This window comes from Hirundo rustica, chromosome 6, assembly GCF_015227805.2.
Source record: "Hirundo rustica isolate bHirRus1 chromosome 6, bHirRus1.pri.v3, whole genome shotgun sequence".
Lineage (NCBI taxonomy): Eukaryota > Metazoa > Chordata > Aves > Passeriformes > Hirundinidae > Hirundo > Hirundo rustica.
In genome coordinates, this window is record NC_053455.1 from 62,979,923 (window position 1) to 62,998,129 (window position 18,207).

The 18,207-nt window shown below is 37.5% G+C and overlaps 1 protein-coding gene across 6 annotated transcripts in view; it reads left to right on the forward strand.

Moving 5' to 3' along the window:
• GAS2 (growth arrest specific 2) overlaps positions 1 to 17,692 on the forward strand; it is a 92,992-nt gene extending 75,300 nt beyond the window's left edge. For all 6 annotated transcript variants that reach the window (XM_040068746.2, XM_040068745.2, XM_058421229.1 and 3 more), the window contains one exon: positions 16,492 to 17,692. In XM_040068746.2, coding sequence (XP_039924680.1) covers positions 16,492 to 16,710 — 219 coding nt within the window. In that variant the 3' untranslated portion in view covers positions 16,711 to 17,692. The remainder of the gene's footprint in view (positions 1 to 16,491) is intronic.
• Positions 17,693 to 18,207: the final 515 nt, after the last annotated feature.

The window sequence follows — 18,207 nt, forward strand, 5'->3', positions numbered from 1 at the left end:
TATCGCTGGTATCGCTTCAGGTTCCAGAATACCTCCTGGTTTCTATCAAGGGAACACATTAAAATTTTTTTGAAGCAGTTATTCTTTTTACAGATCAGGTTTCGCTTTCCATACCAGACCTGAAAAACATGTTGCCATTAGCTAGCCCATTGTATGCTCAGTTAAACTAATATAGCTCAATCATTTTCAGGCACTGTAGTTGAAGGCAATACTTGAATATTGTTTTGAACAATAAATTGAATTCTTTATATGATAGGCTTTAAAAATTCCTAACCTAAAATGTTTTCCTGTCACAGTGTATGTATTTTACAGGTATTTTAGATTTTTTTTTTCAATTTTCCTTTAAATGTTTTTCTGTTGTGTCAAAATCATAGAACCATAGTTGTATTCAGAATTCTGTGTAGATCCTTCAAACCCTACTCACATAAATCAAGTAAAATGGTAGGCTGCAAAAAAAACAGTTTTCAGAAATTTCAGTCGTGCTCATGCAAATTTCTTAACAACTTCCTCATGATTTACTGACAGGCAAGAGGGAGAAGGAAAATTTAGCATTTCATAAGGGTACAAAGAACCCTGTTTCTGTTTCATTTTCTCCTCTCCACCCCAGTTTCTCAAAGTGTTGGCAAGCCAAGAATGATATCATGGCTATTTCATGCTGAGAGTCTATATTGTTCTCAAGTTCCCTCCTTCTCTTTAGTCTTCGCTAGAGTGGTGGGATTTTTTTTTCCTGTTTTGTTTTTGTTTAAATTTAATATAGTGTTTGCAAAAGATGCTCTAGAGTAGATGCTCTACTTAAGGCAATTCTGGACATAAACCCAGATTTTTAAGGAGCCCATGAAAATCTGGTCTGCATGTATTGATAATTGTGTATAATTTTGTCACAGATTCAGGTGTAATGTGTAATTTACTCAGGGTTACAGTCTTAACTGGGCTAATTTTAGAACACATTTCCAACTGAGGAAAAATAATAGCAAAGGAGATGTGGTTTTGTTGATATTTTTTTATTATTAGCTATTAGAATTTTAGTATTGAGTCTTGATCTAGCCCTAAGTCCCTTGCAAACAGCACACAAAAACATTAAATGTCTGAGAAGTGAATCTGGTTCTCAGTGCTTCAGGAAATCTCATCAGTACAAACAAGCTTTTGAGGACAAGTAAGCAACCACTGCTTTTGGAGTATCTCAGAGTATATGGAATAGTAGGGCAAAGGCTTTTTGTTAAATGTGCAAGGGATCCACAGCCCTTCTGTCAGAATGGTGAACAGCAATATGTCTGTAGTTACAATATGTCTGTAACACACTGACTAGCCTTGTGATGGTGCTTCTCTAACTCTGTCTGTTCTCTGCTCGTTTCCATTTAGTCCAAAAACTGCCCCAGGGTTTGAGCCAGAGGAGATGCCTCAAAGCTCAAAGCTTTTTGTTATATTCCATGGTGTCTGTGGCATGAAATCTTTGCTGCAGGAAATGTGGAGATCAAGTGTTTGAACCAGGTCTGGCAATGTGTATCTTTGTATATCTAAAAGGTTTGTCAATGAGTATTTTTTGAAGCTAAGACTATATTTGGCTTCGAGCCATCAAGTAATTTCTTGCAGATTCTAGTGACTATGAATGTATTGACATTTAATACTTCAGGAATTTTTATGTAATATCCCCCTTTTGCAAATACTGAAGAGTCCAATTCAAAAACTAAGAGTATCCTGATGATGAAGGATTATGTTGATGTGAAAATAGACTTAACCACATTTGACACTATGATCTTCACATACATGTTTCTTTAACTATTCAAAATTCATAATAATGGCTTAGGAGATACTTTGAGAAGAAAGTTACATGGAAAGAATTTCTCAGCACTGGTGCTTAGCATTAGCAAGGCTTGTCTAAGGGAAAGATCTCTGTAGCTTTATCTCTGTTTAGAGCTATTGCTTGGGGCTATCCATGATGCAATTAGAACTAAAAGTCTTGTCCTAACAATTAGTTTTGACTTTCAAGATTAACGTAACAACAAAAATTGTTTAAAAAGCAAAATCTTTTTAGAACAAAAGCGGGCACTAACTTAATAGATTCTCCAGTCTGAAGAAGCTTTGTTTTACAACATACATTCATTTTGCTTTATTCACAAAACAGAAGTGGAAAAAATGTTCGGAAGATATATTATGACCTACCAACTTAATACATGTTTGCATTTAGGAACTCTTGTCTGCTTTATAGCCCATCTTACCTGGGCAGAGGGTACCTCATGCATTTTGAGTGAAAGTGTTTGTGCATACAGTTACACATAGGTGTGTACAAATGCCACACTACTATCTGTGAAACCACAGTCCTTTGACTAAAAATTTAGGTGATGTCAACTTAAAATGCGTCAGGGAGAGTTAATATGTTAACTGGGTAATTTTTAGACATCCAGGTGAATTAAAAGAGAGGCCCATGCCCTTTCAGTATGCAAATGCAAGAAAGAAATGTTGATTTAACCTCTGTTTTGGCCCTGAATTTGAAATATTTGTGTCTGCGTGCTAATTTTTAATGTAGTCAAACTGTTCTGCAGAACATATGAACTATAAAGAAAAGTATCTATTAAACTGCTTATAGGGAGAGACACGGTGAAGGCAAAGATCAGTGCATAGAGTCTGTAGAAATTACTTTCCTCAGTGCCAGTTGGGAAGCTGGTTGCTCAATAAAAATTGAGGGAAGCTTTAAAGATCTAACAGACCTGTAGACAGTCAACTGAAAATTTTAAAAACGGCAACAGTGGTTCCTACTCAAGCCAGTGTTTAGAATATAAAGTAGATATCATTTTGGACACACAGGGTTTCTTAAATGTTCAGATGGAGTATGCAGGTGGAGTTGTTGTGGTGCCTCTTCTGTGATAACCTGAAAACAGGAGGAAAGATAAGGTTAAATAAAAAATCTTGCCTTCTCATGGGTTAGGATATGGCCAGGGCACAGCATACAAGTGTGGAACATAGGAAGCACTGTGTACCCCAGAATTCAGATGTAGCAGCAATTGAATGAGATGGTATTTGAGAAGGCATTGCAGTCAAGAATGTTTCCATTGCTTTTTCAGGCTTAACCGAAACATCACCTGGTCACCTCAACAGAAAAAAAACCCAACCAAAAACTCCAAAACCAAACCAACAAACCAACAAACAAACAAAAAACAAAACAAACAAACAAACAAACAACAAAAAAAAACCAAAAAACAAAAAAAAAAACCCACAACCCAAAAAACCCTCCAAACCCTAAACCCCCCAAACCACCTCAGAACAATATCATCATAGCATGAAGTCATCTTGTAACTATTCACTAAATTCTCTATCACTCTATTGGAACATTATCAAAGGAAATTCTGTTCTGGCAATAAGTAGAAAATACATCTCTTAAAGAAGTGAGGTCTAAGGATGAAGTATTGAAGGATGCAAGGATGCTTGCATACTTGATGCTTATATACTGGATTTGTTTAAATGTAGCTCTTCCTTTTGTTACACTTTTTAAAAGGAGTTTTGCATAATTCTTGCTATTGCAATCATGATTTTAAGGCATCCATGCAATAGAAGTACTGCTTCTGTTCCTACTCCATGTGCCAGCTCTGCCTTCCTGCCTGAAATACAGGACTAGATGTTATAAAATTTATTCATGCTTCTGAGTGAGTGAGAAGTGGTTTGTGTTCTCTGAGACAAGGGAGTCAACACCGAGCCCAGCTACACACAAATGAGCGCTGAGGAAAACACCTTTGCCAGGAACCAGGTCTAAATCAGAAACAAGTTTACATATTAAAAGGGAAAGGAGAGAAACTCTGGGCTACTCTGTTAGAGTAATCAGTGTCTTTTTGGCAACTAGCACATTTTCCCTTTCCAAGATCTTTGCCAGAACCTAGAACAATCTTTCTTCTGGTATTTGCAGAAAGATATAAAACTGATGAGTGCAAAGAGATCCAGCATGCTAGAATATATACAAGAGGGAATTTCCATGTGACTGAATTGAAGGGCTGTCAGGTTACAGCTAGCAGCTATCAAAACTAAACTGAATTACTAACACTAACTTTAAATAATTCATTCCTGTGTCAAGAGAGTTACCAGAGTCCTAAAATTATTAAATACCCCACAGAAAAATAGCACAATATGAAAAACCTGTGCATTCTTTAAGTGTGACTACTTCTCCTTTTAACCCCATCCATTTTTTATCTTTAAAATTTCATGCCAAGGAAGTGCAGGGGTTTTGGTAGCATTCACTGCACTTTAAATAGATTTCAAGGCTTGGTACCTGGTCAGCCACTCACAAGTGTCATGAAAGCACAGTAAACTCCTGGAAAGCATTCCAAAGATAAACTTGGAATTCCACAGAACAAAAGTGATAGTATTACCAGGATTTTTCCTGGATCTTTCTCATGGAAAAGTGAGGATTATGAACAAAGTTAGTATCAGATGTGCTGTCAGAGTATGACTGTGGAGAACAAGAACATCAGTATTTTGCCTTTTATTGCCCAAATTTACCAAACTGGTAAATTCTGGCAGTTTTGCATCCATGTAAAATATCTTGTCTTGGGTCAAAGCAGTTAAAAATTCAAACTAGATGAGACTGATTTCAGCTGAAATTTATTCGTGCTAAACCAAGTAAAACAGAAGCCGGGGGTGGGGGCGGGGGGGGAGGTAAGTTCTGAAGTGATTTATATGTGTACAGTTTAGGACATTAGTAAGATTTATTAATGTGGCTGAGAAATAAAATACTTCTTATATTCAGTATTAATGGAGTAATAGTGGAGGGATATCCACATAGTACTGGTAAGGAGATTCAAAAAGTGGCTGTAATGACGGTGGCAAAGTAGTGTTGTGTATGGAATGAAATAGTTAACTTCAATATGTAAAATTCATACATTTTTTAAGTGAAATGCGGATCCTTAATTTCTCTCCTGCAGAAGAATTACAGAGCAAACCCATTTTAAGTTTGAATGTATTAGAACTTTGCTTCAAGATGATGGCAGGTGCTAATCTGGGCCCAGAAAGAAAAGAAAAAGGTATAGCACGAAAAGTTGGTTATCAGTGAAATATCATGCAGCCATGTTGTCATATGTTAACTTTTGCTCATGCAAGCCTCATAAATGCAACTAATTCACCTCTGATTTGCATTTGGATGGCTGTTTTTACAAGCTGGGAGAGTGACCAGTTGTGGATTTCCTGCTTTCACGTTGCAGCAAGAGTAAATTTTGTCCACTTGGCATGCTAGTTTGAATTTTCCAGCCATTTGTACTCCTCCCCAGTTGATGTACTTGGTGTGTAATTCCCAGTATTTCTTCCACGCTGGTCAAATTTGGCCTGAAGACTTCAATGCCAGTCAAGTCACTTGAGATATGGTAGCTCTGAAATGTGTAAAATACTCTAGACGGCATTGGACTAGATTTGACTCTCTAGCCAAATAAATTTGTGTATTTGGACCTACAGTCAAAACCAATGACAGCAGTCTTGGATAAATAGTTTGCGATCTGCAATATCTTAATTTTATGTAAAGTTTTCCATTCCATTCAGATGATTTTCACAGTTTTTTAACACATTAGTATAGCTTTGGTTCATTACTGACAACGCTGGTTTCATAGATTTGCAGTGACATCATTTCATTCCAACTTTGTAACATCATGCCCCACAGACTCACACTGACATCATTTTGAAAACTTTGAGAGAATGCTTTGTACTATTTAAAGGAAATTAAGCCTAAGGATAAACATTATTGAAATTATGCCATCCTTGTTCTCCCCTCATTACCCCAGTGTAAATTAGAAGGCATTTTAATGAAACCCATGGAGTTAAATAAACTTATTTCAGGCCTGTTCATTTAAAAGAATAACCTCTAGTCTAAATTCAAGCAAGATCTAATAAAACAATCTGCCCCTAGATACTTTCCAAATGTAATTTTCTTGCTTATGCATTTAGCTTTGTTGATTTAAAAACCAGGGGATGGAGGTAGGAGAGAGTTTCCAGATTTCTGTCTCTTCCTCTATGACTGTTTTCATCATTTTGGTGTTGCCCTTAACTGTTCGTATTTAAGACTGGAAAACGTATCTTGAGACTTTTTTGTTCTTAGTCTATTAGATTTTATCTAAAAGCACATGGACTAAGGTTTCCAGCATAACTAGGAGTCATAAAACAGAAGGAATGTGAGGCACTCTGCAGGCAGCCAACCAGAGTCACGGGTTATCTGTGCTTTGCATAGGTTTTCTGAAGTACCTTACAGAGTCCTGACATTTCTCGTGGATATAACTGGTATTGGTTGAAGGAATGTTACCTGAATATTGCCAGCTCACTGAGATTTATATGTATTTTTATACATTTTATCTCTGTTAGAGGTGCTAGTAACCAAAATATTCTTTGAATAATTTTCCCATGAAAGCTGTGGCTGCTCCACTTCCAGCAATAAGTCAGTGGAAGCAGTGATCCTGCAGGGTAGAGTTGGCTGGCCGTGTGCTCACTCCTTGGGACCTTGGCTTTCCGACATACTTCCTTCAGTGTCCACGAAGCTGTAAAGATTGCTTCCATTTAGAATGTACCCTGTATGTAAAGGCAGATTGAGCTGGAAACTGGCCACAGTGAGTACATAGTGTTGTTAAAAGACAAAAGGGTCTTTTTTTTTTTTTTTTTTTTTTTTTTTTTTTGTGAATTGAGATTAGAGTGAGGCCAAAGGACAATGATAGCAGAGACTTGCTGGCACTCAGGACTGTGATGAGGAGATAATGTGAAAAAGAGTGAAATAAAATATACGAGTGATGTATTTTTCAAAGATTACTGCTCTACAAGTAAAAAAAGCCATGTGGAATCACAGACTGGCTTTGGTTGGAAGGGACCTTGAAGATAATCTGGTTCCAGCCCTCACACCATGGGCAAGGAAAACCTGGAATTAATAGCAAGTAGCTGTTAGAGTGAGTGTATAATGTCCTGATATTCAGTATAATTACTGCAATGTTAAGTATCAGTTGTTAATCACTGTCTCTTCACGAGACGTACAACAAATTAGGGAGCAGCTACAGAACAGATTCACATTATTACCTTTAATCTTAAATGTTGGTCAGCTCATGTTTTTAACCTTGCCATGCTCCACCTCCAGGCTTGTGAGCACGCAGGGTTATGAATCTCAGAGAGCATTTTTCAAAAGAAGAAAAGGACATCTAGTTGAATGAAGCTATAGAAGGGGAACTGCATAAATATGAGGGGGGGGGGGGGAAGTCTTTTTCTTTTCTGAAATATTCTGCCCATTATTTGTTCTTCTGTCCACATACTCATCTTTCTTTTAAAGTATACATTATATAGTCCAGGATAAAGGAGGAGTGGCATTGGTCCAGCATCCAGAGCTCCTTACTGCTGGTGAAAGGAGCCAGGGTGGTGGGTGCCTCTCATCCAGGGAAGGAGGTGGGGTGTGGAGTGGTGGGAGCCTGGGAGCTCAGAGCAGATCTGGGTGGGAGGAGATGGGATCACAGCTCCTGCTCACTACACCATGAGGAGAAGCAATTGAAGGCCAAGCCTTCACACCATGATCCAGAACTTTTTGGAAGAGTCAGACTAGAAAATCCCTTTCAGTATATTGAGAATTCATTTTCATTTCTGTAGAACTAGACTGTGCAACTTAGGGGTTTTGGCAAATTGACCAAATTACTTTTAGGGATGTGAGTTAGCAGCTACTACTACTCCACAACAAACACTCCTGTGCAGTGTTTCACCTTAATGCAAGTGTGAGGCTATAGCTCCTACTGGGCTGATAGTAAAATTGCACTGCGTCTCTTGGAGGCATATTCTGGCCTCAGAACACAAGACAGCTAGGAAATTGCAACAAGAACAGCTGCCTGTTTTCTCCTTGCCACTCTGGAGCACTGGATTGCCAGGGGGCACTTGTAGAGATTAGGTTTGCACTCCTCTCTGTTTCACTGCTCGCTCCTTTGTGCTTCTGTTCTTTAGGAGGTTTTAATTTTCTCTCACCTGTAATGCAGGGAGTAGATTTCCATGAAGCTTGTGGGTTAGGTTATGGAAAGTACAGGGAATAAACATCCTGTAGAGGAAAGATGGAGGAAAATTAGATGGATTAAATTACTGAAGTATAACCCATCCCTAAAAACAATAAATGTATCTCAGTTTTATTTATTAATTGCTGATGCTATTAGAAGAGATTCTTGTAAACAATATCTTCAGTATAGCCACATTTTAATGAGCCTTTTTGTAGAGGGTGGTATAAATAATAGTTTCCTTCTAAAGAGCCATATTGTTAAATATATTTACAATGCCTAGACAATAGAATGCAATTTTGAATTAGTCAGAAATAAAGGAGGGATGAATTTATTTACATCTCTATTCCAGGATTGCTAAGCAACCAAGGACAAATGGCTTTATGTCTGGCTAGTATATTGTATCGCTTTAAAAAGCTTTTTAAAAGAACATTCGTTCTTCAGCACAGGGATAAGCTGATTGTAAGCATATTACAGGTTCTCTTGGATAATTTCTGGATTTTAGTACATGATCTCCACAGGCCAGTGTGTAGTCATATGGCTGAAACTTCCCCAGTTTTACAGGTCTCACTGTAATTGAACTTCACGACTACCATCATTGCTATGCATCATGTTGGTGGTGTTCTTTCATGTTTGTTTCTTTATTTTGATATGTTTATTTTAATCAGCTGCAGTCACAGCAAGGTAGGGGCTTGTGCACATTGAAATTGTGCACTGTAGGTTCTTCATCTTCAGGACCATATAGACAGCTCAATACCAGTTGACCAGTTTCATCTGCATTCAGTGAGGAGTTATTCATATGTTAAATCTTAAAAACGCCTAATTTCAACTACAGCTACCCTCTGACTGGTTTAACCTCAGTTATTGTAAACTGGGCTTTTTAATATTGGTGTTTTATCTACATATATTCACAGTCCCTACCCTTGGCTAGCCAGCAAGCCTGTACACTGATGAAATGGAATAAGGAAGTCTTGTTGTGCCAAGCCAGAGACTTGAAGTACAGAATTACTGTATATTTACTTGCTGAAGGACACGTGAAAAATGTGTCTTTAGAGCTTATAATTAAACCTACATCTCTCATAAATTTGAGAAAGTGAAATAGTATTATAGTCATTACATATTATTTTCTATTATGAGTTGGATCAGACACCTCGGCACTTGCCATTCCTGAAAGTAATGCCAGGAAGAAGTAAAAGCCTGAGTAATAAGGACATTATTGAACTTTTCATCCAAAAATATGGAGGCAGTTTCTACACCTGAAAGTGTAAAGACTATTCTGAGGATGTCCAGAAAAATGCAAATCTTTCTGGCATCCTTTTGTTGGGACCCTCACTTTAAAACTATTGAATTTCCTTTTGTTTACTTGATCGTGTCAAGCCAAATTTGGCAGCTGCTAATCTTGAATAAATTCATAGAAGGTAGAAAACCATCTAAAGTCAAAGTATTCGGCACACTGACTAGTGCAGAAGACTTCTACAGTGTCTTATATATTTTTAGTTCTTCCCAAACATAAACCTGCAAACATAAAAAACATTCAGTTCTTTGTTAAGATATCTGGAAATTTTTGATTTTTATTAGTTTTTATTCCACGAGGAAATGAAAAAGTCGTACCTATCCTTTTTGAGATCTTCATTTCTCTAGAATATACTGTTTTATTCGTATTTCTCGTGCTTTTAATTGATTGTGGTGTTTGCCTGCCTCTTTGTGGTGTTCCTTATAACTGCAATCCTGACCTGATGTGTTTGATGGTTTTCACTTTGTGGGGTTTTTTGAGATAGATATATATAGATATAGATAGATAGATAGATAGATATAGATAGATAGATAGATAGATAGATATAGTTGGTTGGTTTAGTTTTGGGGTTGTGTTTTTTATTGTTGTTTGTTTGGGTATTTTAACAGGCCATACTAAGCTACTCAATTGAATTGTGATCCCTCTAGACATGCCATTTATTTATTTGTTTGTTTATATATTTTGGACTTCACATGTTAATCTGAAATGCTAATTGTCAGTTAGAGGATGTTACCATACCTACCTCAACTAACCTTAACTTTGAATATTGGACAAATCAAAATACCTTAATTTTAATTAATTTAAATAATTACATTTAATTGAAATTTAATGTCATTTTAAAGTTTATGGGTCATGATTTTTACCACTAAAGGACTGGAAGCCTTTTTATTTCAGCAAGGAGCAAAACATTGATCAGGGGAAAATGGCCAAGAGCCACTTTTGTACCAAAGATCACAACTACAAGGAAGTTGTTGTTGGGTTTGCTCTTCTGATGTCCCAGAGGATGGGGACACACAAGAAAAGAAACAAGTAAGCATTTTATCTCCAGCTTCTGCAGTAATCTTGTTTACACTTGAAAGGAGCTGGTTGAAGCAATTTGGAAGGTTAAAAAAATACATATATAAAATCCAGAGAGGGAAACACACAGGTTGCTGCAGCCAGATGTATTTGATAACTGAAATGGGTCTGTGCTGGACCCAGAACATTTGGCACTTAGCACATGCACGTCGCTTCCAGAGACAGGCAGCGAGAAGAATCCTGTAGATGAAGATGTGCAGGTTTTTGTTTAGCTGCAGGAGGTACTTTCTCTTTTTTTGGCTGTTTTGAGGCAGGAAATTAGAAGAGACAGAGTGAGTCTCGATAAAATAGCTAGAAAACAGATGGCACTTCAGGATTTACAAGAACATTTTTGTGTACTTCTGCAATCCTGTAACACGAGCGTGTTCACTTGCATCCCACGCACATTTGCATGATGAAACCCCAGATTAGCTGAATTCAGTGGCAAAATCAAAACAGATGATCACTCTGCATGAATACACTTTGTAAGTGACTCAATGTCCTCAAAGGAATGTAACTTAGGAGAATCTTGATCGTCTGGGTAAAATTAATTCCTTTTTGTATTAGTGGGGTCTCTGTTTTAAATTTTTGCACAGTTTATAAATAGAACTCATATTTTTATTTCTAATTAAATTCTGCTTCTAACATTCTGAATAATACTTCACTGCTCGAATACATAATTTTAGAGGTATTTCTTGAGGGATAAAAACTTAGTTGATATTAGAAAGTGAGAAAGAATTGTCTCTAGCTATTTGGGGTTTTTTTAAGAGAAACTTTTCAGGGCACCAAATGCTAACAGAAATAATCATTACTATTAAGAAAATTAGTTGTTTTGGGTTTTATTCAAAGGCAAGAGTAAAGTCTTTTTCTTCTTTTAAGAAATCTCTCATAAATTTACTTTAGCAGCCTCATGCTAATGTTTTTGAATTTTTTTTTCTTTGTTAAATACAGTCTTCCCCTACACCATTATTTGATTTTAGTAGTTTTCCATAACTCCATCCAGACTCACGTTTGCAAGCTGACACTTTCACTTACTCTCTAAACTCTGTCTGATTTCTTTTTCTGCATCTCATCTGTTTGCCATATCATCTCTTCTGCTGAGTGTTGCACAGAATATTTCTTATGAGTCAGTGTTGCAGCTAAGAGCAAGTAGATTTCAGCTCAGCCTCCCACATTTCAGGTGACAGGAACTAGGTCCTCCTTGTGGCTGGCCCAGACATCTGTGTCCAGAGGGGAAGGAACAAGAAAGTGTCATCTTCCTTGCCTTCAGACCTCAGCCAGGTGTCACCCAAGGTGCTTGGAAATGCACAGTCCCTTTACCTACAAACACCATTCTGAACATGAATCCCACGTCTAAATAATTTTCCTTGACACTACTAATCTTTGTCCAAGAGACATAAATGCCTCCACCTCTCAGAAATTCACTTGTTCTTAATGACAGGAATTGTGTTTGCTTCTGCACCTGGGTTGTTTCTTGCACGCAGAGTGCTCGCCTCTGCAGGACGCTGTTTTCAAACAGTAAAGCAAGATCTAGTGCTAGACATGAAACATACGCTGTTTCCAAATTCTGTAAAATGGTATCAGACAGAAACTAAATGTAAGGTTTGAGGGAAAATTATATCAAAAATAAGAATTTCAAATGTCCAGACTGTCACGTTATTCTTATCAGTACAATAATGTATCTTGATTTCAATTAGTTTGGTAGGAATACCTGGAATAATTATTTCAATGAGTCTGAGTTCAAATTGTCTGAACACAGAAATAAACAGTTTAATTAAGTGCAATAGTCAATCCAATGCCTCCTCTTTGTAGAAATGTTTGACACAACCATTAACTCCAGAGTCAACAGCTGTCTGTGCCATACAGGATTTACCGGGCTGTGGTTTCATCCTCTAAACCAATGCCTGGCTGCTTCGGGCATACAAATAGCTGAACTCCAGTGCATCGGTGCTTTATGCCATTGTACCAAGCATATTGACTTCATCTCCTGCCATGCACTAATAGACAAAGGATGTTGCATTTTTGCAATGTGAAAAGGGGAAAATAGCCATTTCCTCACTTGATTATTTCTTTGGCAGAAGGCATGTTATTTCATGGCTTCTAAGTGTCTTTAACGGTACACAGAATGACTGCAGAAACGCTCACCCTCGTACTGGGACTTCCACACTCATCAAATGATTGTTCTTCCATGTCTCAGGGTTCATGAGATCTTTCCATTCATTCCACCATGCAAGTGGATCTTTCTTTGTTCCTATCCCATTCCTATAAAATTCTCAGTTTCCCTGGCACTGCTTTCCATATGTGTCTTTGTAAATATCTCAGGTCCCAAGGTCAGGTATCCTGTGCAATTTTCTTTATCATTGAAACCGTGGAACAATCTCTACTGTCTCTTCAGCAGACTGTCTGTCAGCTAAAAATCACCACTGTGCTGCATCCCATAATTTATGGGACAGTGGTGACAGTCCCGCTTCCAGTTTGTCCTTTCAGTCTGTGCTTCTCACAACCCACAACTGGCTGATCTTCAGCGATCAGCCCTTTATGTTGTCAGATTTACCAGAGCTCTGTTCAGATTCACCAGAGCTCTGCTTTCAGCAGTTGCTGCTGCCTCTTTTGGGAGGCTGTGGTGCTGTGCTTGTGTGATGTTCTGCTGATACATTCATTGCAGGATTTTTCTGGTACGTTGTTCCTGATGCCACTACAAACGTGCCATTTACCTGCTCTCTGCTGCACATGGAGGCTTGTGAAACTTCCAGGGCTTTAATAATTCAGCATCCTGTTCTTTTTTAGACACCCTGTGTCTTCATGATCAAATATGTGCTCCCTAGCTTCTTTCAGACCTTTATATCATAATAGTTTCTGCCTAGGAGGATTACGTGGCATTAATACTCAGTACAGCTTTGCAGAAAAACTCTCTTACTTTTAACTTGGAAAGTATGCTCCAAACCACTCTCTTTTCTGTGGCTGACCTCATGTCCTGCCTGTAGAGAGATGTCTACAGTCCTCGCTGATGAATTTTGTAAGTGACAGCAAAATTTTGAAAACAAGAAACGTGGATAATTACACCTGCCATCTTCTGTTTCGTGCTTTTAATGTTTAAATGGCCCTTTGGGTGTTTGCACATCTGAATGATTATTGAGATGCCTTTTGTATTGGCATACACAAAGTCTGCTTGTTCTTGTGAGCGAAAACAGAGGTTGTTACAATAAATTAAGTGGATACCTGTTGCTGTGTTTGATACAGCCCAAGATGTAACATCAAAATAAAAGTCTTTATAATTCAGAAAGTATATTAATTCTAAAACCAAACTGTAGCATAGCTAGAAATACTGTGACAAGCAATTAACATATGCTCTTAACATCTTTTTCTCAGTCCAAGCTTTTTTAGGACCTTTTTTCCAACTAAATGAGATTTGTTTAGTGTGATTTACAACATATGACTCCCCAAAAATCAGAGGGAGATGTTCATCCACAGAGTTGTCTGTTTTCCATGTCATTATCACAGTGTCTGAAGAGAGGAAGTGCAGGCTACTTTATAGGTGTTTTAGGATGAAGCTGGTCCTTCAACAAATCCACATCTAATGGCTGAAGTGACATCATTTGGAACTTCTAAAACTATCAGACATAATCCAAAACATTTTTGTATAATCCTACATGCAGAGGGGAGCTAGGCAAAATGTGATTTAATGAGGGAAAGACAAAAGAAAATGAGGAGTGTATATTTCCTGTTTGTCACGTGGAGAGAGGCTGATTTTTACTTACTTATTTTTAGGATAATTTAGTTTGGAAGGGACTAATAAATTGTTATCTGCCAAAATATACATTAATAGACTGAAAATAGATTCCTTCAATGTGGATTAATAATTAGTACCTGGAATTGGCTACATAATCTGCTCTTTTTCAGATTTGTAGAGGCGAGGTTTAATTTGAATCCCTTGGATGGGCTCTCAGGCGCATAAGCGACTCCTTAAAAGTCTAAAATAAGCTTTATTGTTGTATCAGACCAAAACATTTCTCTAAGAAGACACAAATTCAATGACAAAAGGGGAGTGAAAGCCAAGAAAAAGTGTAGTTAGAGGGAAGCTTTCTAGCTTTCCCACTGATTTCCTCGCATATCCTGTTGAGAATTACTCCCCTGATTCCTTGTGTGTAGGTGACTCCTCTGTGTGTCAGACTAGTACTGCCTTTTAGAATATTTATGCTACAGTGTCTGTAAACTTTTTAAAATAGGATTGGATCTAAATAGAACCTGGCTGATGATTAAATCAGATCATACCTCAGGATTTTGCTATAAATTTTATGAGGAATTCTAGAGATGAAGTTGCATAATCTTTGCTAACAAGGTATTTTTAATGTCTGTAAATTTGGCTTGCAAGCAAATAATCAGGAGCCTGTTACACACTCTGGTGTTTCCATGTCACTGAATTCTCCGGGAAGTAGAAAAGTAGCAAAACTTCATGTAGCAACAAACAGTTACCTATAAATTTCTCCAAAACAAACCTGGAGAAAGTCTGATTCTGTTTTCACTCCCAGAAATCTAGAGAAAAACCTGATTTGTCTACGGCTATGGTAGAAGCTAAGGCTCACACAAACCCAGAGGAACAGCACAGCCTCAGTAGCTGCGAGATGCTCCCTAAACTGAGACCCCTGAGCATCTCCTTGCCATGGATGAGAAGTAACTCTTCTTCAGTGTCCGTGATGGATTTCCCATTTTGTCTCACATAAAAACCAAAGTGCACAAGCAAGAATCTCTTCGTGTAAAAGTGTTTTATAAGAAAACTATCAAATGAGATCTCATCTGCAGCTGCTTATTCTAATGAAGAGTTCCATTCCTTATAAATGTAACCTGATTTTCAAACTTCAGTAAGTTGTAGAGCTGGCCATGCTTTCTTCACTCCAGGTCAATCTGTCTCCTTATGTCACAGAATTCAAACGATAGGCTGAGCTGGGGTGGGTTTTTTTGGTTGAGCTGTTAATTTTTTAATTAACTTTAAAATTAAGTTTAATTAAGTTTAAATTAAAATTAATTTAATTAAGTTAGGTTTTTTTAATTTAATTTAATGTGTGGGTTTGTTTGTTTGAGGATGTTTCCTGTTTTTTTGGCTATGCTGTGTTACAAAAGGCTTATGTGCCATGTAATTCTCAGCTGCAAATGCTGCCAGCCCTCAAGGGAGTTTTGGACACATCCATACGGGCATCCCAGCCATACACCCCAAACCCCAGACTGTGTTAAATGTCTTCTAGACGCCCTTTACAGGACCAATTTTTAATTTCTGGTACTACAGCTAAATGTTGTTTAGCTTTTCATGAGATATCCTGACCAAAGCATTTTTCAATGCAGTATTTACAATGTTGGTTATAAAATAAACCAATAAAATATAGGTTGTGCTGCTTTATGATACCTCACTGGTGTTTATTTGACTGTTCTGCATGGAGAAACAAAAGGGAGAAATTTGCCAACTGAAACTCAAGGGTAGGCAAGGGAGAAGGTACACTGACACTTGGAGAAAAATTATATTTGAATTTAGGCAGAAAATTCGGGTGTTTCCAAACAGTTCCAGATAAATTACTTCTGATGTACCTCATTGGATTATTTTAATTACAGCACTAAACTGTTTTATTAGAAAGTATTTTCAGCAAGACTTAATTGTTAAAATAAATGGAACTTCATTTTCTTAATTTTTTTTTTTTGTAATTTTTCAGACACAGAGGAAACTTTTTTGACCTTCATATATAAAATTGTGTCTTTACTAATATAAAATTGTGTCTTTAACCTATTTTCAAAAAAAAATCTAAAAACATTCATCTTCCCTAGCATATTTCTACTAAACGCGTGAAGAACAGAAAGACTCCATGCTAAAGGACTAGAAGAATGTGTAGCATTTATTTATATAAAATATGAAGATCCTTAGTTTAAAATACCAGCTCATTTTCTTACAGTTTTTTTAATTTACTTTTTTACATGCAAATAAAAACCACTCTACTGTTTCTTTTTCTTTCCTTTTATAGCAAAGTGGACTACCATCATACGGTTTTGATTAAACACTTGGTTAACAAACTTTCACTTAAAATAAGCAGGTTTTTACAGCCAAAAACCAAAGTGATTTCTTCTTTTCAACCAAAGTTGCCTCTCAACGGCGTTTGTTTTCTGCCTGTGCCTGTGTCGTTTCAGATGCTGCACAACAAACACGTGATGGTTCGTGTCGGAGGGGGCTGGGAGACTTTTGCAGGTTACTTACTGAAGCACGACCCGTGCCGAATGCTGCAGATCTCCCGAGTAGATGGGAAAACTTCTCCAGTCCAGAGCAAGTCTCCAAACCTCAGGGACATGAATCCGGACAATTACCTGGTTGTTTCTGCCCATTACAAAACCAAGAAGGAGATTAAATGAAATAAGCTTCTCGTGCGAGTGGGACTTCATGTACGTAGGTCAAAATTATTCTCCCGCGTGTAGTGAATTTAGTTAATTCTTTAAAAGGACTTTGGAAAATTCAACACAGACTGGAAATGACACCCCATTTTGAAGATCTTTGAATTTAGAACTATTTATTTCTAGTACTGTATCTTTTATAGCAAATTACCCTCGATAGGCTAATTACTACAATCAGATAATAAATAGACATATATTTTTAGCCGAATTATTACTCTTTAATATGTGAATGTATACTTAGAGCTACGTAAAGGAGCGGATCCTGTTAATGGAAGAAAATACACAACGAAATATATTTGTACGAAAATCTTATTGCTTTGAATCCCTGACCGTTAGGCTAGTCGAAATATATATATATGCAGGTGGCAAATGGCTATTTGGGGAAATTATTTGGGGAAATGAAATAAAAAATTGACAATTCGTATGTTTTGCAATATTTTCTCCATTGGTAGAACATAATGGCTTATTGCATGCTGAACACCTTCTCAAAGCCGTTACTTAAAAGAAGAAGCCCAAGCCAGCCCTTCACAGGGTGTTACTGTTGACAGCAGAGGGCCATGCTGAGGGTCCCGGCTGTTTCTCACGAAGCTGCCCGGGACAGAAGCGTGCGGAAGCGGGAGGTCCCCTCGCTGTGTCCCCCGGGGGGAGGCAGGGACGGGCGCACAGCTCAGAGCCCGGGAGGAGCTTCAGGAGAGGCGCCTCCATCCCTCTGGAGTCACACGACGTGGCACAAAACGGGGCGCAGGAGCTTTTCCTTCCCCTTCTTTTTAATGCTGACGGTCGTGTCAAATGTGAAATATGCGTTACCCTGTAAATAGAGTGATTCGCTTTCTCCTAAGTCGTTTGCGCACCTCTAATATAGCTAAAGGTGTACGTGGGCTTAGTTCATTATATTGGCTACTTTTCTGTGTTTATATTTGGTAAATTATGTGCCTTGTAACGTCCTAGAAAAATCATTTTATAGGATTGTTTCACTGACTGTATAAATTTAAAAATGAAATAAATTTTTTAAAATACTCATATGTTTTGAAACTCTTGTTATTTGTAATATCTCATTCCCGCTTTGCTGCTACCGACTGGATGCCTACAATATACAACACTGCCTGCTGCCCTGATGATGAGCTGCACGAGGAAGGGGCAAACAGAAAACACAGAGATACCCAAATTTTATTGGAAATTCATTTTTCTTTGCAGGGAAAAAAAATTCAAAAGCATCTTTGAATTTTTTTTTTTTTTTTTTAGTGACTACTATGTTTCTCCATTTTCTGCTGTTAATTTTTTTTTAAATGATCTTATGATCTGCTGCTGTGGTCTTTAAAATTAACAGCAAAATGTCTGTGGGCTAGAAAGGATCAAGACCATCTTTGATGTTCCATGCCTTATTAAAAATCAGCACATTGGATCTCACTTCTGTGGAAAAGGCCTACCTCACCATCTAAAAATACCTGCTGAATACAA